We start from the raw sequence: 27,199 nt of genomic DNA on the forward strand, positions 1-27,199 counted from the left end.
CCTCAGTAGTTAAGACGGTCAGAATGCTTCCCAAGTCTTTCAGAGAAATGAAATGACCAATAATTTACTCAACAAATGTTTTGTCAGATTAGGTTTTGAACAGGACCCAGTCAATCTGAGACATCCATCTACTAGAACTATGGGATTTAAACCCAGTCCTGTGCCAGAGTGCGACATGCCCTGTCCCACGTGACCTGTGCTGCTTAAACCATGTGTTGGAAAAATGGTTCATAAAACTTCATGGAACAGCTGAACTCCAGCTGTTGCTGCCTGAGATCTGCGGCTGCAGCTGGAAGGGAAACCCGACTGTCCTCAGTCTTCCTAAGAACCACACGGGGTGACTTCTGTTCTAACTTTACACAGGCTAAAAATGACTACCTGCTCCAAGTGCAAGGTCCTTCCATCTGGGTCTCAGAACCTACCCTGGTCTGAGCACATCATGGGTCCTTTACAAACACCCCTTCCTAACAGAAGGTTCCAGAGAGCAGAACAGGCAGAAGACCAATCTGAGGCGAGCTGTCATCCTGAAGAGTAAGAACCAAGGGGGAGATGCCAGATGGTCGGGTTTTATGCTTTTATTACCACAAACAAAATGTGCACGCGAGCCGTCTATTCGTTTTCCTCGCTGCGCAGCCGGGCATTGGGATTGGTGATTCTGATGGCCAGCTGGGCCGCTCTTTCCACAATGGCCTTGCGGTTCTTGGAGGAGACGTTGTGAGCGATCTCAGCACAGTAAGATCTGGGAGAGACAATCAGTACACGGGTAAGGAGGCCTGCCTGGAAGGCGCGCCGTGTTCCAGCAGGAGGGCGGGCGCTTCGGCTCCTTTGCTTTTAGAGCCACAGCACTGAAGGCAGGGGCTGCAGACACCTAACGCCATGGTACCAGCAGCAAGCTCCTAAGTGCTCCCTGGCAGTGACCCCTCACGGAGCCCTCCCGGCGGCCTTGCGGCCCAGGCATCACCTCCATTTTACAGACAGGGAAACCAAGGCCCACCGGGGCCAGGATGACTCAGCCCTCTGGGCCAACCTGCACAGCTCAAGGCAGTCTCAGGGAGCTTGGCCTTGCCAGTGAAAAGTTCAGGTAAACTTTCTGCAAAGCAACGAACAACCAAAATGCAACAGTCTAATGAAGCCACGGGCTCCCCGCCCAGACCATAAACATCATTTGCTGCAGACAAAATTCAAGTTGAAAAGTAACAATGTCTAGACTCACCCAGTGAATGACAACACCTTAATGGAGAAGGCAATGGCACCCCACTCCAGTACTCTTGCCTGGAAAATCCCATGGATGGAGGAGCCTGGTGGGCTGCAGTCCATGGGGTCGCTAAGAGTCGAACACGACTGAGCGAATTCCCTTTCACTTTTCACTTTCATGCATTAGAGAAGGAAATGGCAACCCACTCCAGTGTTCTTGCCTGGAGAATCCCAGGGACAGGGAAGCCTGGTGGGCTTCCGTCTATGGGGTCGCACAGAGTCGGACACGACTGAAGTGACTTAGCAGCAGCAGCAATTCCTGAGCACTCTCCAGGTACTGGTTTATTCATTCCTTCACAGCCACATCCCACCCCAGGTTGTCAACAAATTGGTCTCATGAGCACATTTCAGCAAGGAAATGCCATTAACAGTGGATTAAGACAGGACACTCTACACCCCTGGAGGAATTTCAGCAGACTTTAAAGTCAGCAGGCAGAGTTAAGAACTCTGCAGGAAAATAGCTTCACAGTAAGAGACAAACCAATCCAGACAGAGAACGGCTTTGTTTTAAAGTCTACTCATGCCAGTATCTTAAAGGAGACTTAAGTTGTATCACACTTTCCATCTTAAAAAAAAAAAAAAACACCCAGGTCCTCATCCATGTGTATTGAATAATCAAGATCACAGTGCACATATTTAAAATACTTTCCTCTCTGCCCGGGCATCTTCCATACATGACCACTGTTTTTAATGCAGGCACAACATTCCACCTGGTGCTCGTACCCCCACCATTCACCAGTGATGTGTTCAGTTACTGCAATCATCAACTTAAATTTCAATTATTTAAAGATAAATGCCCAGAAATGGAATTTGTGAATTAAATTAGATTCACAGTATTTCTGTAGCTATCGGTAACAGACTGCTATTAAAGGTACTATTAAAAACACACCTATCTTCATGGCAACTGCCAACATATGCACGGCAATCTTTGCTACACAAAAGTGATTAAACTGCACCGTTCTGTCACACTTGTCTACCAACCTGCCAACTCCGTGCAGTCTGGGCATCCTACATTAATTCCTAATCCCTTCCACTCTAAAATACTTCCAGCATTTTAACGCCTGGCTAAATTCCTGACCTAGAGAAACTCAACGGTAAGTGAGAATACTGGTTGTTCATCACTTGTGTCCACAATTACCACAGATAGGGGAAGAAAACACACTCTCCTCCGCTTAAGCAAGAAATGCCATTTTCCCCAATCCAGATTAAAATTGTGTCTAAATCACTCCCCACGAAAATACTTTTCTCATCCCACTGCCCTAAGAAGACCATAGGTCATTTATACACAGTGCTCCCCAAGCGTCTACATTCCTCAGACCACGTGCTGTCCTCTGCCTGCAGCCTCTCCCTTCTCCACAGCAGGGCCCCAAGTGAGGCAGCAACTCCTCTACTCCAGCCTTCTGAAGACTCCCGGGGCCACAGCACTAAGGATCCCTTGGGTCTGGGGCTCTATTTCATCCCCGCCCCTCCCCCCACGTAAGTAATGTTCTGAAAACCACCGCCAGAGGACGCTGCAGTGCCAAGCAAAGCCATTACCTCTTTTCAGGTCCCAGGCCTCTGCACTTTCAGGATAACCCCCCCGCCCCCTAGCAAAGGTAACATTCTGGAGTCCCCGACAAGCGTCCTCCAAGCTCCCGAGGACACAAGACTCCTCCAAATGCATTCGAGAAGGTCTAGAGTCACCTGCCCAAACCAATCTCACAGGCTGGCTTCTGACACCTGAACCCAGAGGTGAGACCCAACTCACTTGTTGCACATCAGCAGCACCTCAAGCTCCTTGACGTTGTGGACCAGGAACTTCCGGAAGCCGCTGGGCAGCATGTGTTTGGTTTTCTTGTTGCTCCCGTAACCGATATTGGGCATCAAGATCTGGCCCTTGAATCTTCTGCGCACCCTGTTGTCAATGCCTCTGGGTTTCCGCCAGTTCCGCTAAAAGAAAACATACGGTGAGTGTCTGGGAAGACGCCAACTCTGCCTTCAGGAGAAAAAAGGGGGCCAGATGAAAAGGCAATGTGCCAAACTCTACTTGTCTTTGGGTAACAGGATTTCATAGGAGCTCCTACATTTGACCAGCACAAATAACACACCCACATTCACACCCCTTCCAAGCAAAGGACAAGCAGGCTATGAACCGTGAGGGGCCTGTGTATAAAGATGAGGAGCCTGGCTTTCAACATCACACTCAGCATCTAAGCACCTATGCAGTAAGTATAATCTCTCCCTCATATTGTCATCAGGCCACCTGAGATGTAACTAATATAAGCCTCTAGATACCTCAAAACAGGCCCATGCCCCGTGTCATTTAAATTTCAACTTACACATCAAGGGACTGAATGGCAGTGAGGCACGGACACTTGGGGTTCTGGATAGCCCTGCCACCAGCCAGAGACCAGTCATCTAGCAAAGCTCAGAAACCCAACAGCCTGTCTAGGAACCATCTATCTTCACCCAACACACACTTCCATTCTGGGTCACATACCTTGATTTTGACATATCGGTCTGACTGATGCCGGATGAACTTCTTGGTCCTCTTTTTGACGATCTTGGGCTTCACAAGGGGTCTGAGGGCAGCCATGATGCCTTCAGGAAAAGCGGCAAGAGACCACGTCAAAGATGACTTCTTGGAACGAGGCTTTCTCGCCCTGCCCGGGGGCTTGAACTCTTGTTGCAGAGTGTCTTCCAATCACCAGATACTGAGCAAACTGGGAATGGAATGGGTACCTCTGCCAGGCTTGCTTTTCCTCCCGACTCCGAAGCTGGCAGAATACAAGCCATTCTCCAGATGCGATCCTGGGAGGTTAGGGGGTCACCCTGCACAGTCAGAGCCAAGAGAGAATGCCGCCAAAGGGGGCATCCTCGAAGATCAAGACGCAGTTTCACATTCCCAGAGATCTTGACCCGCTACCAGAATTTCGGTTAATTACACTATTCGACTCGCAGCTCGCCCTTTTTTGGCGGTCCCGCCACAGCAGCAACCTCCGGGGCCAGAAACTGGAGGAGCGCCGAACAGTGGAAACAGACAAATACACGTGAGTAGACAGGGCTAAGAGAGGTGATGCGAGGTCTCGAGCCAGGGCACTCGGGCCGCAACCCTCCCAGTCGCTCCACAGCCCCCTAGGACCCCCGCATAGTCTGGCCCCAACCAGCGCCCTGCGTCCCCAGGGCTCAAACAAGCTGCCGCAGCTCTGACTGACCCCAGGCGGCCTCCGTTGGAACATAAGCGGCCCCGGGAAGCGAACCTCCATCACCCGCCGGGCCGCTTCGCTCGGAACCTGTACGCGCTCCAGCCAACCAAGAAGGGCAATGCCCACCCAGACGGCTGCTCGGAAGGACGAGCTTTCCCGACAGGCGGCGAAGAGGCCAGAGGCAGGCCGCAGAGACGCGGATGGCCAACGATTAACACTCACCGAGTCAGAGATGGCTGCCACCTCCGTAGGCAGCGCCGAGGAAGAGAGAGGATGGTGCCGCGCGGGGGCTGATGGGACGTCACTTCGCATCCTGACAGAGAAAAGGCCAGCACTTCCGGCGTTTAGCCCTTCAAAGATACTAAAGACACGTCAGAGAAATAATACTGAAAAAAAGCCGAGGCTGCCTGTGTTTTCCTAGTTATTAATAACTAGGAGTAGCACTAAAAATTTTCATGCCTTCAGTTGGGACCGCATAAAAATTTGAAATTCTTTTTGGAACTTCTAAGACCTGGTGAGGCGGCATTCACTTCCGCCAGGAATTGAAGCCGTCCCTCCGGAGGATAATCCAATTTTTAGATTATTTCCGCCCGCGTGTCTTCTTCCGAAGTCCGCCTCCTTGTGGCCAGGAGAGAGCAAAACATAGACTTCTAATTCTCTCACGTGAGTTTATAAACAGCAATGAGACTGTTAAAACACTCATTCGGTGGGTTTCACACAGTTCCATGAGGTAGTTCTATTAGTTTCCTCATTTTACATATGTATACAGTGAAGTTTGGAGATTTCACACACACACACACACACACACAAATCCACACTTCTAACCATAAGGCTAGTCTAGGCGGTCTGGTTATTCATTGTTCTTGGTTTGTTGAATTTTAGCTTTTGTTTTTAACATTAATGTGAAAATCAGATTTCAAGAGAAAAGAAAACGGCCTCTGATTCCAAGACCCGAACACAATACAGATGTCTTGTCATCAGCGATCTTGGTAGTTACACAGCCAGATGGAGACAGAAGCTGAGATGGATTGATTGTGTTGTTGACTGCGTGATGGGTGAGAAGGGAAGGGAGTGTTGACAACTCCTTGGTGAGAGTTTGACTGTGGAGGGGGAGTGTGAGGAGACCCGGAGAAGTGAGATGGGAGTTGTGAAGGGAATGTCTTGTCCAAAATCACATCGCTGGCGGCACCACACCTCAGGAATCCTGTTTGTCCTGCGGCCGAAGGAGTCAGCTGGGATGCCCAGCATGGAGGCACTGAGCTAACAGCAGCCCACAGGGTGTGTGTCGTGATGGAAAAGGTCTTGACAGGGTCAGATGGGTGAGTCAGGGGAAGGGCTCACGAACCAGAGAGTATGCTTGCAGTTGCAAAAGGCCCAAGAGTTTTGGAAGCAGTGACCCAAAGGGCTCTGTCTTGGGAGGGATGAGGGACATACTTATTTTATTTCAAGAGGAGGGCACAGGGGTACCCATACTACTTGCTGCTTCCTGCTGGGCACTGAGGTCTGGGATGAGAGGCTGGAGAGGTCATGCCAGCACCCCCATCAACACCCCAGGAAATGTGCCTGCTGTTTTCCCCAGACCCTGGACCCCAGCTTTCCAACACCCCTCTGGCCACAGCTCCTGAATCTGGAAATTACATCAGCTGAATCACAGGTGAAATGAGGAAAACTCCAACCCAGTTTTATTTCAACAGGACAGAGGTCAGGAGAGGGAGACACTCAAAAACTACGTCTTTCCCTGGACACATCCACCCTCTGAGACATTGGACGCTTTGTCTGGTGACAGCTGGCCCAGGCCTTCCCACTGAAACGACTTCTCTTGCCTGGCTCTTTGACGCCCTCCCTGCGTCTACGGCTCTGGGCTGCTAGCTGCATTGGTGCCTGGCCCCAGGATGGCTAGGTCTGGTGACACCTGGGCCACTCTAGTTGATGTGATAGATCTTGTGGGCATCATAATAGGCGTAGGTCACGTAATTCACGTCCTTAATGGGCCACCAGCGGTCGGGGTGGTAGGTGGCCGGGTAGACGTGGGGCCGCTGTTGGACACAGCTGAAGATGGCCAGGCTCCGGTCCACAGTCACGGCGGGCAGGTAGAGCCGCAGCTTGTCCAGGAGGTGACCCGGCCAGAAGAAGTTGGGATGGGTTAGCTGCGGACCGCTGGGCTTCTTCTCCTTCAGCTTCCTGGGGAAGGAGAAGACAGAGACAGTCGTCATGGAGACAGCGGGCAGCTGGGGCTGCACCTTCCCCAGCGGAGGTGCAGCTCTGTGCTGAGCACTCGAGTACTCTGTTGTCCTGTCTGCCTTGCCAGCGAGGACCCGGAGGCCTAGAGGGGCGAAGTCGTTTCCCCAAGGCCACACAGCTGGCAAGTGGCGGGGGCGGGCTTGACTGCCAGTCGGCCGCCTCTAAATCCAGACTCTTAACGTGCACACCACCTGTTCTGTAGAGGCATTGTCACGTGCTGTTCAGAGGGCAGCCGCTGGAGTCAGCACACCTGGGTCCAAATCTCTGCTCCACCACTTAATAGATCCGTGACTTGGAGCAAGGTAGTCAGCCATCCTGTATGGCAGTTTCCTCTTCTGTGAAATGGGAATGCTAAGAGTAACTTCATCCAGCCATCTCATCCTCTGTCGTCCCCTTCTCCTCTGACTCGATGGACGTGAGTCTGAGTGAACTCCAGGAGTTGGTGATGGACAGGGAGGCCTGGCGTGCTGCGATTCATGGGGTCGCAAAGAGTTGGACACGACTGAGCGACTGAACTGAACTGAACTGAAGAGTAACTTCATAGGGTTGTGGAGAGGATTTACATGAATTAACAAGTGGAGAGCAGTGTCTGCCTGGCACTCTAGTGTGCGCATGCGTGCTAAGTCTCTTCAGTCGTGTCCGACTCTCTGCGACCGCATGCACTGTAGCCTGCCAGGCTCCTCTGTCCATGGGATTCTCTGGGCAGGAATCCTGGAGTGGGTTGCCATGCCCTTTTGCAGATCTTCCCGACCCAGGGATCGAAGGCCCCTGCACTGCAGGTGGATTCTTTACTGCTGAGCCACCAGAAAAGCCCCTGGCACACTTAAGGGTCACTTTACAGATCCTCAGCTCCTGGGCACTGATTCCCGGATGCTGGGTCCCATGTACCCTGCAGTACTCTAGTCCTGGGTCCCTTCCTCTCACCTGCCCCCCTCCCAGAGGTAGATGATCACTACAGACCTGGTGAATTCCTCAAATTCCTTAAAAGTGATTTTCTTGATTTTCTTTGGCATTTTCCTGGTGGAGGAGAGAGAGAGGGGTATCCTGTCAGGAGACAGGAAATCCAGGTCAGTGGGGCCTCAGGGAGTAAGTAGGTCAGGGTGACGGGGGCCCACCTCTGAGTCCAGACCAGAGCCCTGGAAAGAGAACTGCTGCTCCCTGGGCGGGGCCCTGACTGTGTCCGCCATGCTCCAGTGGAACACTCGGTGGACTGGAGTCTCTAGACCTCTGGGCCCCTATTGGGGAGGCAGACAGGATGGCAGCCCTGCGCTCCTAGCCTGGCTGGTTGGGCGACCTGGGACAAGTCAGTCCCCTTGTGGGGGCCTCGGGTTTCTCAGTCCCCAGCATGGAGACCTCTCAAGCCATTATGAGACATGCTCAGTCATCTGAATGCTTTTTGCACCCGCGACTCCCATTTGCCCTCCAGAGCTGAATCCCCGTCTTGAGGACAAGGGTGGTAAAAGTTAACTCCCCAAACCTGGGGCCTGGTAGACATCACTTAATCACCACAGCACTCTTTCCCAGCAAGCCTGCATCTGGCCTCGGAATCTTTGATAAGGCATGCTAAGTAGCCAATGAAACCAGTCCACCCCTGCCCTGGGGGATCGCTATCCTTTATAACTGGGGCCTGTCAGAGCAGGACAGAAGTCACTTTCTCAGTTTTTTGAGGTTCATGGCTCAGGAATTGGTGGCAGCCACACAGGGGATCACCAGGGGATCAGAGAGGACTCTCTAGGTGACCAACTGCCCAGCTCACCCTCAGCTCTTCCCCACCACGACTGTGGTCAGCTCCACCTGCAGGCGAAGCCCACTCCTACACTCAAGAATGGCCTTAAGGGATAGGCTATGACAATCAGTGCTCAGGTGCTAAGGGTCCTCACCGTGTGTGTGATAGAGCTGTTAGGCCCATTTTACAGATGAACATGCTGAGGCTCAGTGAGTGAGGTAACTGTCCATTTGACCTCTGGTCTGTGCTCCACTGGTTTCCCACCCCACTGTCTGGCCAGACCACCCAAGCAGGCATCTGGCTGCGATGGATGGTGTGGGCAGGTCCTCAGCCCCTCCCCTGTCACGGTGTCTGGTCAGCTGCCCCTTCTCCCCTCCCTCCCTCCACTCTGCAGTCCCCACCAAAGCTGGCTGGTAGCCTGCTCACTGCTCACCTCCCGACAAAGGAGGACATTCTCTTAGAGCGGCCTTGGGCTGATCTGAGGGTCGGGGGAGGCCCCAGGGCAGAGTTCTTTTCTCCGGGCAGGGGTGTGCAAGCCCACCTTTTGCTAGAGAAGGCAGAGAAGGGGTTGCCACCACTGTCCTTGGCAGGGGCCCTACACTCAGCCTATGATTCGTGAAGAGGCCTCCCCGGTTTCTCTAAGAAGTCCTTTTAACTTTTTCCAGAGACTTTAAGGTCGCGTAGGATGTAGTCAGGAAGGCAGCTGCGTCGGGGTGAGGCAAGGAGGCTGGGGAGGCACGTGCCGGGGGAACACACGGCCAGTCCGTGGGCATCAGGTGGGCTGGACATGCCAGGTAAGGACACAGACACCAGCCCGTGACCCCCCCATAACTGCCCACCACCCCCCTAGCCATGGGGCATCAGTGGGCAGGAGCGCAGGGCAGGGGAGGAGGGGGTGACACTCAGCTTGTCAGGCTTCTTCTGAGCCACAGGCTCAGGAATGCCCTGGGGCTGGAGCAGGGCCAGGTTCGCACTGAAGGGCTTGAAGTCTGAGTAGTAGCCTCCTGGCTGCCGGATCGGGCGCATCTGGTCCTTCTGGAAAATGATCTTGTCCCCCGGGTACATCAGGGCTGTGAGCAGGAGGAGAAACACAGCCTTTCAGCCTGAGATCCCTCCCCAACCCCAGCCTTTGGGGCTGAGGGGGGCTACTTTTAAAAACAAATTCACATTCTTGTTTGAAAAGATTTTTCTTATATACATTTTTTTTTTTTTACTTTATTTATTTACCTTTTTTTTTCGTCTCCAGTGGCACGTGGGATCATAGTTCCTCGACCAGAGATCGAACCCACAGTTCCCTGTATGGAAAGCTTGGAGGCTTACCATTAAGCATCCAGGGAAGTCCCTTTACTTTTTATTTTTAAATGATGGTAGGTTCACAGCAAGTTGCAAGAAATAGCTCAGCGAGTCCCCAAGCCCTTCTCCAGCACGACACCCCCCAATCAAGGGTGGTGAGTGCGTCCTGGCAGCACGCTGTTGGGAAGTGGGGCTGGTTTGAGGCCTGGGCGCAGGTAGGAGGAAGCGTGGCCCCACACCCTGCTCTGCAGGGGCGGCCTGGTCAGGAGTCCCTGAAGGAGGGAGGGAGGCCTCCCAAGACGTCACTGGATTAACTTAGACTCGGTGGACGGTGGGTTCTCTCGTGCAGAAGAAGCGCTCCTGCAACTACTGAGCAGAGCTCGCCCCGGCATCTCGTCTTCTGGATACAGTGATGAAGGTTTACTCTCCAGGTTAGTAATTTTTTTTAAGATTTTTTTGTTTATTTTTTTAGTTGGTGAATCAACTACAGTTTATTACTTAGAATGCCCCCTCCTTATCTGGCCAATACAAATTTATTTCTTTATTTACATTATCTATTTTGGCTGAGAGGCTTGGGGGAGCTTAGTTCCCTGACCAGGGATGGAACCCATGCCCCTTGCTTTGGAAGCTCAGCGTCTTAACAACTGGACCGCCAGGGAAGTCCAAGAGTTCTTTTTTTTAATTGATATTTATTTATTTGGTTGCACTGGGTCTTAGTTGCCACGGAATTTCAATCTTTAGCTGCAGCATCTGGGATCTAGTTCCCCGACTAAGGGTCGAACTCAGGCCCCTTGCAGTGGGAGCATGGAGTCTTTGCCACTGGACCACCAGGGAGGTCCCACGTTTTTAATGTCTATTTGGGTAGAGGGCAGGGATTGCACAGGTGAGCAGGGAGAGCAGGGAAGTGGGAGATGGGCAACATCATTTTTAAACGGTTTACATGATTTTTAAACTACATTTTTTAACGTATATACACATAGGACTTTAAATATGACTTATAGAGCTAATCCATGTGAATAGCAAATAAATAAGAAAAAGAGATTTGTGAAAGGACGGTCGTTAAATATTATCGGTGGTCAACTCTGGCTGGGGGATTTTGTTTTGTTTTCAAAACTGTAAATGAGCAAGATTTATCTATAAAATTAGGGGGAGCAGAACAATAAAGCTATATTCAGCGGGGAGGGGAAATGCCTCGATGTTCTAGAAGTCTGGCCCATGAGCTTGAGGCCTGGGGTCTGAGCCCACCAAGCGCTAACCTCCAGGCACAGGCCTGGAAGTGCCGGGGTTTGTGCTTCTGGTCTCTCTCTTAAGGACAGACAACAGACAGTGGCCAGGACAGTGGTCAGAGATGGACTCGCGTCTTTCCCACTTTGGACCAGTCAGAAGCAAAAGGAAGCATACCCACAGATGCTCCGATGTGCCCATGGATCCCGCAGACAGGTGCAGCTCAGCTGTGTGCGGGCCCAGGAGCCAGCAGAAGCCGGTGGTGGGGAGAATCACTAAAGCCTCGATCCTCTCTGGTGGCGACGGACCAGCCGGCACGTCCGGGGCCGAGACCTCGCCCGCAGGAGCGGTCATGTGCCTGGGAATGTTGCCTGCATTTTAGAACACCTGCAGCCTCACCCCGTGCCAAGCCCAGGTGATCTGGGAGCATGAGGCTCCCCGAGGAAGGAGGGAGGAAGGATGATTTCGTGAAAAGTCAGGGTCGAGAGCTGAGGGGTCACCTGCCGTATCTCTGCCCTCCCGGCCCAGATGGCAGCAAGCGTCTACTCAGGCGAGGGGTGTGCAGCTTGTGTGGGAGACAGTGACCGTTTAGGCTGGTTGGCCTGTGTTCCTGAAGGCCCTTGGCCACTTCCTCCTGTATAGACCTTTTATGGCCTGACTTGTATCCCCCAAAATTCACATATTGAAGCCCTGACCCCTAGAATTTGTATTTGGAGATGAGGCCTTTCAAGAGGTGATAAAGCTAAAATGAAGCCACTGAGGAAAGCCTGCATCCAGTCTGACTGGTGTCCTTAAGCAGAGGAAATCTGAACACAGAGAAACAGCAGGGGCGCATGTGTGCACGGAAACGACCGTGTGGATAGACACCCAGACGATGACTATCTGGAGGCCACGGAGAGCGATCTCAGAGGACATGAACCCTGCCAGCACTTTGATCTTGGACTTTCCAGCCTCCAGAATGGCGAGAAAATACCTTTCTGCTGTGTAAGCCCCCAGTCTGTGGTGTTTTGTTACAGCAGTTCTACCAAACTAATACAAGACCCAAGGTCCTCTACACTGAGTGTTTGTTTCCCCTCCCAGGGGAAAAAAATGGAAACAACCAACTGTGACTGTTAACTCTTGTTCTCAGGGAAGTCACGGCACCCTCCGTCTGTCCCTTTCTCAGAAAACCACAGCCTAGAACGGCCACAGCTCCTTGCTGCGAGGTTCGTACAGGAAAACCTCTGCCCTCCAGTGCAGCAGTGACCGGCCCATTAAACGTGTACTTCATAAATGTGGGATGCCAGCATCATTACATGGTCATCGGGCCTATGGGGCTGCTACTCTGTCCCATGTCTCAGAAGCACGCGGTCCACCCAGGACTGGAGGGTTCAGATCTGCTTGGATACATGAAAACACAGCTCTTGCCCCAAGCAGAGGGCAGGACTAGTGCAAGAGCTCAGGATTGAGACCTGTGGGCTGAGCAGAAGGCGAAGGGCTTCCACAGAACCCGTGCAGTCTTCCCTCCGTGTGGCAGAAGCACCAAGAAACAGGCCTGGCTGAGACGCATGGGTTTGGAACACTCCATGTTTTGTCATGGTTACCTCTCCCAGCCAGGCTTCCTGTCCGAAATCACTTACTCTAATAAGCAAACTAATTCATACTTAGGAATAACAAAATAGTTTCCCTTTATCATGCGATCACAATTCCCAAGGACAAAAGCATATTTGTAAAAAAATATATTAGACGTAAATATTAAATGAAACAATGTATTGTCCGCAAGGCTCATTCTTCAACCATCTTTTCCCCGATCTTACAACAGTTTTATCTGCTTAAGGAAATGGCTCTTATTGTCAGTAAATATGAATACCAAATAATAATGCTGTAACTACATTATTTCATCTTAACAACTGCCTTTTGAGGTCTTCAAGTTCCTTTTTTTAGGAAACATCACATGCACAGATACACGCCCTTATTCAGTTGAGTTCAGTCGCTCAGTCGTGTCCAACTCTTTGCGACCCCATGAATCACAGCACGCCAGGCTTCCCTGTCCATCACCATCTCCCGGAGTTCACTCAGACTCACATCCATCGAGTCTGTGATGCCATCCAGCCATCTCATCCTGGGTCGTCCCCTTCTCCTCCTGCCCCCAATCTCTCCCAGCATCAGAGTCTTTTCCAATGAGTCAACTCTTCGTATGAGGTGGCCAAAGTACTGGAGCTTCAGCTTTAGCATCATTCCTTCCAAAGAAATCCCAGGGTTGATCTCCTTCAGAATGGACTAGTTGGATCTCCTTGCAGTCCAAGGGACCCTCAAGAGTCTTCTCCAACACCACAGTTCAAACACATCAATTCTTCGGCACTCAGCCTTCTTCACAGTCCAACTCTCACATCCATACATGACCACTGGAAAAACCGTAGCCTTGACTAGGCAGACCTTAGTCGGCAAAGTAATGTCTCTGCTTTTGAATATACTATCTAGGTTGGTCATAACTTTTCTTCCAAGGAGTAAGCGTCTTTTAATTTCATGGCTGCAGTCACCATCTGCAGTGATTTTGGAGTCCCCCCCCAAAAAAAGTCTGACACTGTTTCTACTGTTTCCCTATCTATTTCCCATGAAGTGATGGGACCAGATGCCATGATCTTCGTTTTCTGAATGTTGAACTTTAAGCCAACTTTTTCACTCTCCTCTTTCACTTTCATCAAGAGGCTTTTTAGCTCCTCTTCACTTTCTGCCATAAGGGTGGTGTCATCTGCATATCTGAGGTTATTAATATTTCTCCCGGCAATCTTGATTCCAGCTTGTGTTTCTTCCAGTCCAGTGTTTCTCGTGATGTACTCTGCATAAAAGTTAAATAAGCAGCCTTGACGTACTCCTTTTCCTATTTGGAACCAGTCTGTTGTTCCATGTCCAATTCTAACTGTTGCTTCCTGACCTGCATACAGATTTCTCAAAAGGCAGGTTAGGTGGTCTGGTATTCCCATCTCTTTCAGAATTTTCCACAGTTTATTGTGATCCACACAGTCAAAGGGTTTGGCATAGTCAATAAAGCCAAAATAGATGTTTTTCTGAACTCTCTTGCTTTTTCCATGATCCAGCGGATGTTGGCAATTTGATCTCTGGTTCCTCTGCCTTTTCTAAAACCAGCTTGAACATCAGGGAGTTCACGGTTCACGTATTGCTGAAGCCTGGCTTGGAGAATTTTGAGCATTACTTTACTAGCATGTGAGATGAGTGCAATTGTGCGATAGTTTGAGCATTCTTTGGCATTGCCTTTCTTTGGGATTGGAATGAAAACTGACCTTTTCCAGTCCTGTGGCCACGGCTGAGTTTTCCAAACTTGCTGGCATATTGAGTGCAGCACTTTCACAACATCATCTTTCAGGATTTGAAACAGCTCAACTGGAATTCCATCACCTCCACTAGCTTTGTTCGTAGTGATGCTTTCTAAGGCCCACTTGAATTCACATTCCAAGATGTCTGGCTCTAGATTAGTGATCACATCATCATGATTATCTGGGTCATGAAGATCTTTTTTGTACAGTTCTTCCATGTATTCTTGCCACCTCTTCTTAATATCTTCTGCTTCTGTTAGGTCCAGACCATTTCTGTCCTTTATCGAGCCCATCTTTGCATGAAATGTTCCCTTGGTATCTCTAATTTTCTTGAAGAGATCTTTAGTCTTTCCCATTCTGTTGTTTTCCTCTGTTTCTTTGCACTGATCGCTGAAGAAGGCTTTCTTATCTCTTCTTGCTATTCTTTGGAACTCTGCATTCAGATGCTTATATCTTTCCTTTTCTCCTTTGCTTTTCACCTCTCTTCTTTTCACAGCTATTTGTAAGGCCTCCCCAGACAGCCATTTTGCTTTTTTGCATTTCTTTTCCATGGGGATGGTCTTGATCCCTGTCTCCTGTACAATGTCATGAACCTCATTCCATAGTTCATCAGGCACTCTATCCATCAGATCTAGACCCTTAAATCTATTTCTCACTTCCACTGTATAATCATAAGGGATTTGATTTAGGTCATACCTGAATGGTCTACCGGTTTTCCCTACTTTCTTCAATTTAAGTCTGAATTTGGCAATAAGGACTTCATGATCTGAGCCACAGTCAGCTCCTGGTCTTGTTTTTGTTGACTGTATAGAGCTTCTCCATCTTTGGCTGCAAAGAATATAATCAGTCTGATTTCGGTGTTGACCATCTGGTGATGTCCATGTGTAGAGTCTTCTCTTGTGTTGTTGGAAGAGGGTGTTTGCTATGACCAGTGCATTTTCTTGGCAAAACTCTATTAGTCTTTGCCCTGCTTCATTCCGCATTCCAAGGCCAAATTTGCCTGTTACTCCAGGTGTTTCTTGACTTCCTACTTTTGCATTTCAGTTCCCTATAATGAAAAGGACATCTTTTTTGGGTGTTAGTTCTAAAAGATCTTGTAGGTCTTCATAAAACTGTTCAACTTCAGTTTCTTCAGTGTTACTGGTTGGAGCATAGACTTGGATAACTGTGATATTGAATGGTTTACCTTGAAGACGAACAGAGATCATTCTGTCGTTTTTGAGATTGCATCCAGGTACTGCATTTCGGACTCTTTTGTTGACCATGATAGTTATTCCATTTCTTCTGAGGGATTCCTGCCCACAGTAGTACATGTAATGGTCATCTGAGTTAAATTCACCCATTCCAGTCCATTTTAGTTTGCTGATTCCTAGAATGTCGACGTTCACCCTTGCCATCTCTTGTTTGACCACTTCCAATTTGCCTTGATTCATGGACCTGACATTCCAGGTTCCTATGCAATATTGCTCTTTACAGCATCGGATCTTGCTTCTATCACCAGTCCCATCCACAGCTGGATATTGTTTTTGCCTTGGCTCCATCCCTTCATTATTTCTGGAGTTATTTCTCCACTGATCTCCAGTAGCATATTGGGCACCTACTGACCTGGGGAGTTCTTCTTTTGGTATCCTATCATTTTGCCTTTTCATACTGTTCATGGGGTTCTCAAGGCAAGAATACTGAAGTGGCTTGCCATTCCCTTCTCCAGTGGACCACATTCTGTCACTCCCTTATAACACTGATGGATTTCCCACATTGACACGACAGTCGGTGCTCACTCAGGACTGTTCCTCCTGGCCCACCTCTGGCTACCTCACCTGGAACTCCAGTCCTGGTGCTCCCTTCCCTAGGCTGGGGAACCTGGACTATGGAGCAGAGTGTGGGCTCTGCAGGGTTGTAAAATCCCCTCTCACAGGGAACCAGGGGACCTCCCTGGTGGAGCAGGGGACGGTTATCTGCCTGCCAGTGCAGGGGACAGCGGGTTTGATCTCTGGTCTGGGAGGATCCCACGTGCTGCGGAGCATCTAAGCCCAAGCGCTTCAGCTGCTGAGCCTGTGCCCGAGAGCCCGTGCTTCATAATGGAAGAAACCACCGCCATGAGAAGCCCGTGCACCGCCGCTAGAGGGCAGCCCCCGCTCCCCGCACCTAGAGGAAAAGCCCACGTGGCAACGAAGACCAAGCACAGCCCCAAATAAATAAAGGTGAAGCCGGTGGGGCTGTTCTTCCCCCGCCCCCCTTTCTCCCCAGCGTCTCTGCGGTGTGGTTGGGTGCTCGTCGGCTGGGGAAGGAGAAGCCTCAGGTGGCTGCCACCCTGGCCCACGGCTCGGGGCCCCCCTTGGCACCTTCTCAGGGGCCCCCGAGGCCCGTACCTCTCATGAGGGTGTCCTCGGTCAGCGGGAGGCCGTGGGCCTCGCAGACCTTCCAGCACTGCAGGTAGACCAGGAAGGTGTCCACGCGGGACCTGTTGAGGATACCCTCCATCTCCCCGTGGACGGTGGTCGGCAGGCAGTGCTCGTCAAAGTGCTTGTCCCCGCTGCGAACCAGGCGGCACTGCTCCGTGTACTGGATGGAGGGGAGGGCCAGCTGTGGGCAGAGGAGGCAGGCACTCACTCCTCCTCGCCTCCCTTCCAAGGCCACCTTTCCCGGGGCCCCGTGAGTGCAGCTGTTGATGTCAGCCACTCCGGAGGAAAAATCACCCGTGGTCAAGGTGACCCCTGCATAACATGTGAATGGTCCGGGCACAAGGTTCTGTGTGCACAGCTCCTTACACAGAAGTGCACACACGACTGTATACACATACAGAAGGTTCCTTGTGTGTGTACTAAGTTGCATCAGTCGTGTCCAACTCTGCAACCCCATGGACTATAGCCCACCAGGCTCCTCTGTCCATGGGATTCTCCAGGCAAGAATTCTGGAGTGAGCTGCCATTTCCATTTTCCAGGGGATCTTCCTGACTCAGGGATTGAACCTGGGTCTCCTGCATTTCAGGCAGATTCCTTACCATCTGAGCCACCAGGAAAGCACCTAGAACAGTGCCTGACGCATCACAGGCTCTCAATAAATATTTATCTGGTAAATTAATTTATACAATCAGTTCTTCCTTCCTTCACTCAACATGTGTGCTTGAAGTGCCTGCTCAGTGCCAGGCCCCAGGCCAGGTTCTTGGATTCCAGCTGTGACGAACATGCAGTCCTGGTCTCAGGAGTCAGTCATGATTCAACAGTTGGAGGAAGGGTACTCGGGACTTTCAGAAACATCATATCAACTCATCTTATCAGAAACTTTGGGAGGCAGGTGTTGTTCACACACACAGAAGAGGGAGCGAGGAAGCGGGGACCCCCAGAGCTCCCCCGGCCAGAAGGTGGGGCACGTGGGGCAGGCGGGCCCAGCTTGCCCGGTCCCCCAGCCCCGTCCCTCCCCTGTCGGCAGGGGCACCTTGTTCTGCCGCTTCCTCTCTCGGTAGTGCTTGCCCACATCTTCCATCTCCTCCAGTGTCATGGGCCGCGCCTCCATCTCCGTGTCGACCACGGGCACCGTCAGCAGGTCCATCTTGGGAGCCTCTGGGGGTACATTCGCCTTCTGCTTCAGGGATGGACTCTGTGCGGAGCCGCTGTCCTTGGACGATCTGGAATCTAGGGGCGGAGGGAAGAGGCAGAGGAAGGAGGAGCTGAGAGGGTGCCCGGCCACGGAGCCCATTGGGCAGTGCCAGTGTCGCCGAGCGGGCGCCTTGAAAGTGTCCCTTCTTCCGGGTCCTCTGTGGCCTTCTCCTCCCTCTCCTGCACCCAGCCCCAGCCTTCCTGTTTCTGTTCCCATCCTCCAGCATCCTGCTTTTCCAGGCCTGCTTCAGTCCTCTGCAGCCCTGGGCAGAAGTGAGATCCTGGCCCTGCTGCCTTCTAGATTTGAGACTGTGGCCAGGTGGCCAGCCTCTCTGAGCATCAGCTTCCTCCCTGCATGGGGAGGGGCGGAGGAGGATACATACCCTCTGTTGCAGCGGTCAGGGTGCTTTGCTGCTGAGCCAAAGACCACTGCTTGTAGGTGCTGGCCAGGTTATCCATCGTGATGTTGTTGTGCTTCCCCAGAGAGCTGAGGTAGATCACAATATCCTCCACCTCCTGGTTTTTCAGAGGGACTCTGATCTGAGGAGACAAGAGAAGCCCCCAGGCGGGCAGCCTGGTTCCAGATGTTCTGCTAGGATGGCCAAGGCCTTGCCAGCCTGGCCCCTCCTCCCCGTCGCGTTTCATCCTCAGCCGCTCCCAGCTCACATCCAGGGTCCCTGTGAAGGAACTCAGAGCCTCTCCCCGGGGCCCTGCACATTTCTCACCCTCTGCCTTGACTCAGGCGTTTCCCACTTTCTACCTGAACATCTCCCATCCCTCCTTCCAAACCCCAGTCCAGACGTGTCCCCATCTTTGCAGAGGCTGTTACTTCTCCCTCTGGCCTCCCTGCCCACTCCCATTCCAATCTCAGCCTTCCAGTGCCAGACTGGAAGGAGGATCTCACATCTGTCATCCTTGTCTGTGAGGGACACAGAAGTCTCCCTTAACTGAAGTCAAATAGAGTCGGAAATCTAATGCCCAGAACTATTTTAAGGGTGGCGGGCAAACTTTGGAGAAATACGAAACTTGCCAGCAATACTGAATATTCAAGAAAAAACAGTGTGAAAGGAAGTGTATCTTTGCCAGCTTCTTTACACTGTAGATGTTATTCTCTGAGCTTTACTTAAAGACGATCAGAACTCACCTGGTGCTAAAGGATTTAGTGTTTGAACTTTTTGGTGATGTTGAATTAAGGACCCTTTATTTTTTGTTTTAACAGCTTTGAAATGTTGTTTTGATAGCTACATGGCATAAAATGAAAGCGTGAAACTGCTGGTGATTTAAGACTGAAAAAAGTGTAGCATTCCCCTTCTTTCCTAAAGTTTTTTTTAAAGGTATCATGTATTCAAAATATGTAAAAGTTTAAGTCACCCAGACCAGGAGTCAGCAGACTTTTTCTAGAAAGGGCCAGATGGTAAGTATTTTAGGCTCTGGGAGCCATGTGGGTCTCTGTCATCACTACTCAGCTCTGCCCTCCTGGCATGAGAGCAGCCGTGATGATGCATAGACAAATGTGTATGGCTGTGTTCCAATAAAACTTTATTGACAAAAAAACAGGAGACCAGTTGGATTCGACTCCTGGGGCAGAGTTAGCAGAGCTCTGCTAGATGGACAGGACTTTCTGTGATGATGGGAAGGTGCTGCGTCTGAGGGGTCCGGCAGCAGAGCAGCTGCTGAGCACTCCAACTGTGGCTGCTGTGTCTGAGGAACTGGAGTTCTAGTTTTATTTATTTATAGTTAAGTTGAATTTTTGAATAACCCGTCCAGGCGTGGTCTGAGCACCCACACCATGGGCATTGCTGGGAGCTTGTTAGCGTGCAGCATCCTGAGGGGGCTACCCTGGTGGTCCAACGGTTAGGACTCCCTGCTTCCATTGCTGGGGGCCCAGGTTTGATCCCCGGTCGGGGAACTAAGATCCCATAAGCTGCGTGGTGCCTCTCCCCATCAAAAAAAAAAGAAGGCAGTATCTTGGGACCCCCACACAGAGGTTCTGGGACAGAAGCTGCGTTTTAACAATACCCCTATGTGAGTCACATGCTAGTGATGGTTCCAGAAGTTCTAGAAGGTTCTAAAGGCAGGACTGAAGATCCAGCTCTCTCTGTGCTCAGTTCTGGGGTCTCACTGGCAAGACAGTGATTCCCTAAGCAGCAGGCTGGTTACAAGGCTGGCTCTACAGACTTCCCCCTCAGGTAGGGCCTTTCAAGGTCAGACTGGGGCAAGGTGGCTTTAGGGGTCTGATGGGGGCCTCAGGTTAAGCCACATATTCCAATCCGGCTTTACAAGTAATATGGGGGATAGTCAGAGCAGGACCTGGGGATAGCGCCGCAGGGCTGTGGAGGTGCATGGGCACCCCCACCCCACCTCAAGCCAGCGGGGGCGGGGGAGGCGCTTACCACCTTGAGAGCCACGATGAACTCCTCCCTGGAGATCTGGTGCTCGCCCTGATCCACCTTGTGAAACAGCTCCAGGATCTTGATCTTGCGGTAGTGCAGGTGGGCGTACAAGGTCGACAGGGCGGGGGGTTTGGGCAGTCGGAGCTGGGGCACCTGCCGGCGGGAGGGTCGCTGGCTTTTCTTCTGAAAGAGGCAAGAGAGGGGGCAGAGGGGAGCCTTCAGGAGACACCACGGAGCTGGGTCCCCAGATTTAGAAACGGGAAAGAGAGAGGCCGAGCCACGCCACCCAGACGGCAGGGTGGAGGGCAAAGGGCGTGGGCTTCCGGCAGGCACGTCCTGCCACGGGAGGACTGGGCCGCTTGGCTTCTCTGAGCCTCCGACTTCTCATCAGGCACAAGAGGTTTGGACAAAATGAGAACTAGAACTTCATTCTTATCCCCATCTCTCTTGTCAGACCAGTCACAATCATAATCCCACGGGGCTCTCAGTGCATCAAAATATGAGCCCCTGCCTGAAGCCGCCTGGGGCCTCTGCTGCCCCCACTCCCCAGCCTCTGGCCCCGGGCCTCCCGCCTGGAATACCTCTCCCTTCTCTGTCAGAATCCTACTGCCCTTCCCTTGCAGGTGAACGGGAATATAGTCAGCCCTCCATGTCCGTGGACTCTGCATCCATGGATTTAAAAACTCCAGAAAGTTCCAAAAAGTAAAGCTTGAATTTGCCATGGCCGTCAACTATTTATGTCACACTTAACCTGGTATGTATAACTGTTCACATAACCTTTACATTATATCAGGTATTCTAAGTCTTCTAGAGATGATTCAAATGTAAGGGAGGATGCTCCTGGGTTATATGCAAATACTCTGCCCTTTTATATGAAAGTCTTGAGCATCTTCAGATGTTGGTATCCCTGGGGTGCCCCCCAACAGATAGCAGGGCAAGCAACTTAGGAATACTGTTCCTTTAGTGTGGTGGAACACTTGACAGTTTACAAAAGGCCTTTCTATGCCCTAGCTGATAGCTCCTCAGCGGCCTGGAGGCAACTGCAGAGTCATTAATCTCTGTGTCTGCCTCGCCCACTAACATGTGAACCCCCTGGGAGCAAGACCACATCTTACTCAGCTCCATTCCCCACCTCCTAGGCTTGTAATCAACAAAGCCCCCAGCCCTGTGCAAGCAGGCAGTAATGGTTTGCTGAATGGAAAAGAAGGATGCCATGAATTCGATATTAGGTATTAGCTTCCCTTTGGGAAGCTTCCCTTCCCAAATGAAGAAACAGGCTCAGAGAGGTGAAGTGACTTGCCCAGGGTCACACAGCAAGTCAGCAGTGGATTTCTACCCCAAGTCCTGTGCTTATACCTAGAGGCTGTGCTGCTGGCAGGAAAGGGTGTGTGAGAACCATGAAAGTTGGGTTTTGACTATGATTACACCAAGGACTGACTCTGAAGTTTGGGGGCTAACCCAAATGAAACCGGTAATTCTGCAATAATAATAAAAATGACAGACATTGAACGAGGGCTCACTATACGCTCAGCATGTCTCAGGCACCTTATATATATTAATCCATTTGGATGTTGCAGCCACCGTGGGAAGCAGGCACAATGGTTCTCCCCATTTAACAGTTGAGGAAACTGAGGCCCAGGTCATATGGCTAGGAAGTAGCAGAGCTGGGTTTAAACCCAAGTTATCTGACCTCTTATGCCGGCTTTACCTGAACTGGGAGAATTTTCAAGTGTCTGTGTTGGATGCACTTGGCAGATGAGGGCCCTGGCTACTGACTGCCAGTTACTATCTCTCTGGGCTTGGACAATGCATGGCCTCACTGAGCTTCTGTCTTCACATTTATAGAGGGAACAATATGTATAATATACACAAATTCATATACAAATGTTGTAAAAGATTTTCTTAGAAAAGATTTATAAGATTTTCTTCCAATCTCACAACTGTGATTTTCACAACAGCCCTGTGAACACTGGCGGGGTGTGTGTGTACGTGTGTGTGCGCTCAGTTGCATCTTACTCTTTGCGACCCCACAGACTGTAGCCCGTCGGGCTCCTCTGTCCATGGGATTCTCCAGGCAAGAATACAGGAGTGGGGTGCCCTTCCCTTCTTCAGAGAATCTTCCTGACTCGGGTGGAACCCGGGCCTCCTGCATTGCAGGCAGGCGGATTCTTTACTGTCTGAGCCACCAGGGAAGCCCAACAAGAGGTCACAAGTACACCTCCTTTTCAGGACTTCTGTCCCAGGACTCCCCTGGACTGGGAGCAGGGACGGTGGGGGTTAGGGTGAAAGATCCCCACCCTTCCTAATCTGAGGGAATGAGTGACAGCAAGCCCTGAACACCTAGAGTATCCACTCCTGGCAAACGGGGCTGCTCACCGTGGTGTCCCTGTTCATGGCCAGCTCGCTCGGCAGCCGAGCCACGGGCTGCTCCTTGTGGATGTCACGTAGGACCTTGGCCTCAGACAGCGTGAGGCTGGCCTTGTTCTGCAGCCACCTCTCAACGTTGCCGAACGATTCCAGGTCCTTCCTCATCTTCAGCCTCTGTCTGAGCCACGCCCTTGGGTCCTCTGGCTGTTTTTGGGTGTCCCCGACTTCCGGGGCTTTGGGGCTGGGGGTGGGCTCCGGGGGAGTCTGGGGTTGGGGCGTGGGACGGACGGGCCTCGGAGCCTCCTTCTGCGGCAGGATGATGACCCGCCGGCGGCTCCTGGGCAGGTGGAAGTCCTCTTGCTTGAATTGCTTGAAGCAGTGGGCAATGACCGCTTCAGGGTTGAACACCGGCTCCTTGCTGGCATTTTCATCATCCGACAGGGACTTAGACTGGTAGAACCCTTTGGGGAAGAGGGTTAGAAGGTGAGTTCCTATCAGGATGAGGACCAAAGGAGTCAGGAAGGAGAAATGCTTCAGCACCGGGCTGTGTGTCAGGGCGCCTGGCTTCCAGGCCTGACTTCATTGTTGCCTTGCGATGATGGTGAAAATATTTACATCTAACGTGACTGGGCACTCCCTGCAGCAGGCACTGTGCTAAGAGATTTCCGTGCTTTCTCATGGAACCCGACTTAGGTTCTAATCTTACTCCACTCGACTCTGCCTGCGCCTTACTCACTGGCAATCAGAATGATATTTTTAAAGTGCCATTCTGACGGTCTGAACATCTGAGGCAGCCCAGTGCTGTAACGAGCAGAGGATTTGCAGCCAGAGTGCTCTCACCTGAGTCCTAGCCCAGCTGCTTATGGGCAGCATGATCTCTTATTCTTTCTGGGTCTCAATCTCTTCATTTGTAAAATGGGGATAATGATGGTACCTGCCTTACTGTGTGGTAGAGATGATTAGAATCTGGTCGTTTATTCATAATGCTCAAGCGTGCTCAGTCATGTCCAACTCTTTGTGATCCCCCGGCCCTCCATGGACTGTCACCTGCCGGGCTCCTCTGTCCATGGGATTTCCCAGGCAAAAATACTGGAGCGGGTTGCCATTTGCTCCTCCATGGGGTCTTCCTGATCCAGGGATCGAACTCAAGTCTCCTACACTAGCAGGCAATTATTTATTGCTGAGCCACCAGGGAAGCGGTTGGTTGATGTTTATCTTTTCCAGTACACTGTGAACCAGGATCTCATCTCTCTTGTTCCCTGCTGGAGTCCCAGCACCTCCACAGTACAAACATAAACTGGGAGCTCAGTAGATATTTGGTTGTTTTTGCTTAGTCACTCAGGCATGTCCAACTCTTTGTGACCCCATGGACTGCAGCACGCCAGGCTTCCCTGTCCTTCACCATCTCCTGGAGCTTGCTCAAACTCATGTCCATTGAGTCGGTGATGCCATCCAACCATCTCATCCTCTGTGTCCCCTTCTCCTCTTGCCTTCAATCTTTCCCAGTACCAGGGTCTTTTCCAGTGAGTCAACTCTTTGCATCAGGTGGCCAAATTATTGGAGCTTCAGCCTCAGCATCAGTCCCTCCAATGGATATTTGGGGTTCATTTCCTTTAGGACAGACTGGTTTGATCTCCCTACAGTCCAAGGGACTCTCAAGAGTCCCTTCTCCAATGCCACAGGTCAAAAGCACCAATTCTTCAGTGCTAAGCCTTCTTTATGGTCCAGCTCTCACATCCATACATGACCACTGGAAAAACCATAGCTTTGACTAGATGGAACTTTGTTGGCAAAGTAACATCTCTGCTTTTTAATGTGCTGTCTAGGTTGGTCATAACTTTTCTTCCAAGAAGCAAGCATCTTTTAATTTCATGGCTGCATTCACCATCTGCAGTGATTTTGGAGCCTCCCAGAATAAAGTCTGTCACCTGTTTCTATTGTTTCCCCATCTATTTTCCATGAAGTGATGGGACCAGATGCCGTGATCTCAGTTTTTTGAATGTTGAGTTTTAAGCCATCTTTTTCACTCTCCTCTTTCACCTTCATCAGAAGGCTCTTTAGTTCACTTTGGTAAGTGAGTGATTTACAAGTGGATGGACCTAAAAGGTTGGCACCATGATTATACCCATTTTACAGATTAAGACACTGAGCTCAGACAGGCCAGAGAACACACAGTTGATTAGTAGCAGAGGTGGGACATGAACTTTGGCTTGCCTGGCCCCAGAGCTCAGGTCTTAGCCATTTCTTGATATTACCCCAGGCTGTGACCTAATCCCACTGAGTCTCAATTCTTTTACTAAAATGATATAAACTCTGCTCTAGCAACCTTCAAAAACTGTTATGAAGAGCAAATGAATAACAGGTGTGGGAATGTTCTAAAATTCAGAAGGAAGAGAACATTATTATAAAAAAAATCTTAAAAAAATATCTTGTCACCTGCTACATCATTTTCCTGCTACAATGAAAACTCTCCTGCTTGAAACCTTTCTGTTACTCCCAGCTGCCTCCAGGATAAAGTGCAATCTCCTTAACGTGGCCCCACCTGTCACACTGCCCCTGCCAACCCCCCTAAATCTGTCCAGTGCCGCCTCCTCATCCCTGCTTCCTCATCCTGGATTGGTTCCCAAGCTAACCTGACTGTGGTTCCAAGGCATCCCCTTCTGCCCCTGCCTCCCTTTCTGTCTTTGGAATGCACTTCCCTCTCCCGAGCTCACTTGGTCACTCCCTACTTGGCCTCAGAGGCTCAGCTCAGGCATCACCTGTCCCCAGATTCATCCCAACCCCTCCCTCCTGCCCCTCTGGGTCCCAGAGCCCCCAAGCTTAGCCCTCTCATAGCATTTACCATATTTTTCTTGATGCCGATACTTTTTCCCAACAGCCTGTGAGTCTCCCAACGGTAAGAACTGTGTCTTACTTCCTGTGTATCCCTGGTACCCAGCCTGGCACAAAGTGAACAGTCAGTACAGTTGTTAAGTCTCTTTACAATGCACATGTGTTCCTTTCATAGTCAGAAAATAATTAGACTATGTATACATTAATGTGGACAGAAGTAAGCACTTCTCAACAACCCACGTATTATTTCTTTGACGACAAGATGCTGGGTTCGACTGAGAATGTAGTCATTCATCCAACCAGCATTTATTGAGAACTACCCAGGGCTTTTTACAAATCTCTCCCTGAATTCCATCCTACTTCTCTGACTACTTATTCTTGGGCCTCTGTTTCCTATCCACTACTAAAAAGTCAGTGGCTTCCAGGTTTACACTTGGGTGCTCTTTTTTTTTTTTCCAAACAGTCTCCTCCACTCTCATTTCTGTGGCCCTCCATATGCAGAGGACTCTCATATCAATATGACTTGGAATTAGCTCTGACTCTATATACAGTGAGAAGGAAATGGCAACCTACTCCAGTGTTCTTGCTGGGAGAATCCCATGGACAGAGGAACCTGGTGGGTTTCAGTCCATAGTGTTGCAGAGTCGGACACGACTGAAGAGATATACTGTTCTACTTACAGTAGCTCCCAAAGCACAACTTGTATGGCTGACAAAGAACTCAAACTCAAGCAAGACTGAACTTATCTCCACATCCCTGTCTACTCTTCCGGGAGGTTCCTTATCTCTATAGAAAGCACCTTCATCTGCCAGGTCAGCCCGGCTACCACCCTGAGTGTCATCCTTGATTGCTCTTCCCAAGTTCTCTATCTAATCAGCCCCAAGTCCCTGAAGTCCCCTCTCACCCGGCGCCTTTCCCTAGCCTCCCGGATTCTATGGCCGGGGCATTTGGGAGAGCTCCCCACTCCCAACATTCCGAGCCTGCCAATTCATTTCTGCATTTGCTGATGCTCCCAATCTGATCCCGTTATTCTCAGTAGCTTCTCCATCTCCTGGCTCCCAAGATATCTCGGGATCTTATTCCTTCTGACCCCTCTCACCACTCATCTCCAGCAGCACTTAAACTCTGAGCAGTTGGAAGGCCTTTCCTCCTCCTCCTGGCTTGGAGGACTCCTTGTAAAATCTCTTCCAGGACCGTGGAAGCATTCCCCGTCTCCCCCGCCTCCTCTGCGCTTAGCAGATCTCTTACTCCTGGGTGTCACCCTTGGACCCAGTATTCATCCCTTCTTCTGGGATTATCCATGTATCTGTCATTCACCTCTAAAGTTGTGGTGCTGATCAAGGACAGCAGGCTACCGTACAAAGTTTGAAGACTGATGTTCTTTTCCATGCTGGTTCTCCAGTACTGAATGAACTCAAGTCTGGTGAGGAAGTAGGGACAGTCCAGAGGGCCTGGACACCTTTCCCGGGGACATAGGTTGGACCTCTGGTTCCAAACCAAGGCGACTCGGCCGGCTCCTCCAGCCCTGGCCGGAAATCTGAGAAACACGCATGACCTGCCCCCGACTCCCTGGCAACCCCGCACCCAGAGAGGGGACGGCACAATGGGATACCCGTCCCTGTCCTAGCCCTCACCCCGCTTGCACCCGTCCACTTGGGGGTCGAGGGCTTCCTGGAGGTGGTGTCGATTCCCGGGAACTTAGGGTGAGCTTACGGAGCAGCGTCCGGAACGCAGCCTCGTACTCTTCATTAGAGTCGTCCATGGTCCCGGCGCT

At 50.9% G+C, this 27,199-nt stretch overlaps 2 protein-coding genes and 1 non-coding gene across 3 annotated transcripts; all 3 read right to left on the minus strand.

The window, feature by feature from the left end:
* Positions 1-560: 560 nt before the first annotated feature.
* Positions 561-4,739, minus strand: RPL32 (ribosomal protein L32). Its single transcript, XM_052642564.1, has 4 exons — positions 4,662-4,739; positions 3,734-3,834; positions 3,002-3,183; positions 561-739 (listed from the first exon to the last, which is right to left on the minus strand). Exons 2-4 carry the CDS (start codon positions 3,827-3,829, stop codon positions 610-612), a joined length of 408 nt encoding a protein of 135 aa, XP_052498524.1. The 5' UTR covers positions 3,830-3,834; positions 4,662-4,739; the 3' UTR covers positions 561-609.
* Positions 3,915-4,054, minus strand: LOC128058409 (small nucleolar RNA SNORA7). Its single transcript, XR_008200466.1, has one exon. It is a non-coding gene; the product is annotated as a small nucleolar RNA SNORA7 (small nucleolar RNA).
* A 1,622-nt stretch (positions 4,740-6,361) lies between the features above and the next one.
* On the minus strand, positions 6,362-27,187 carry EFCAB12 (EF-hand calcium binding domain 12). Its single transcript, XM_052640845.1, has 9 exons — positions 27,139-27,187; positions 22,603-23,054; positions 20,227-20,409; positions 18,217-18,373; positions 17,673-17,869; positions 16,607-16,820; positions 9,314-9,476; positions 7,641-7,700; positions 6,362-6,620 (listed from the first exon to the last, which is right to left on the minus strand). Exons 1-9 carry the CDS (start codon positions 27,185-27,187, stop codon positions 6,362-6,364), a joined length of 1,734 nt encoding a protein of 577 aa, XP_052496805.1.
* Positions 27,188-27,199: the final 12 nt, after the last annotated feature.

Source organism: Budorcas taxicolor, chromosome 1, assembly GCF_023091745.1.
Source record: "Budorcas taxicolor isolate Tak-1 chromosome 1, Takin1.1, whole genome shotgun sequence".
In the NCBI taxonomy this organism is placed as follows: Eukaryota; Metazoa; Chordata; class Mammalia; order Artiodactyla; family Bovidae; genus Budorcas; species Budorcas taxicolor.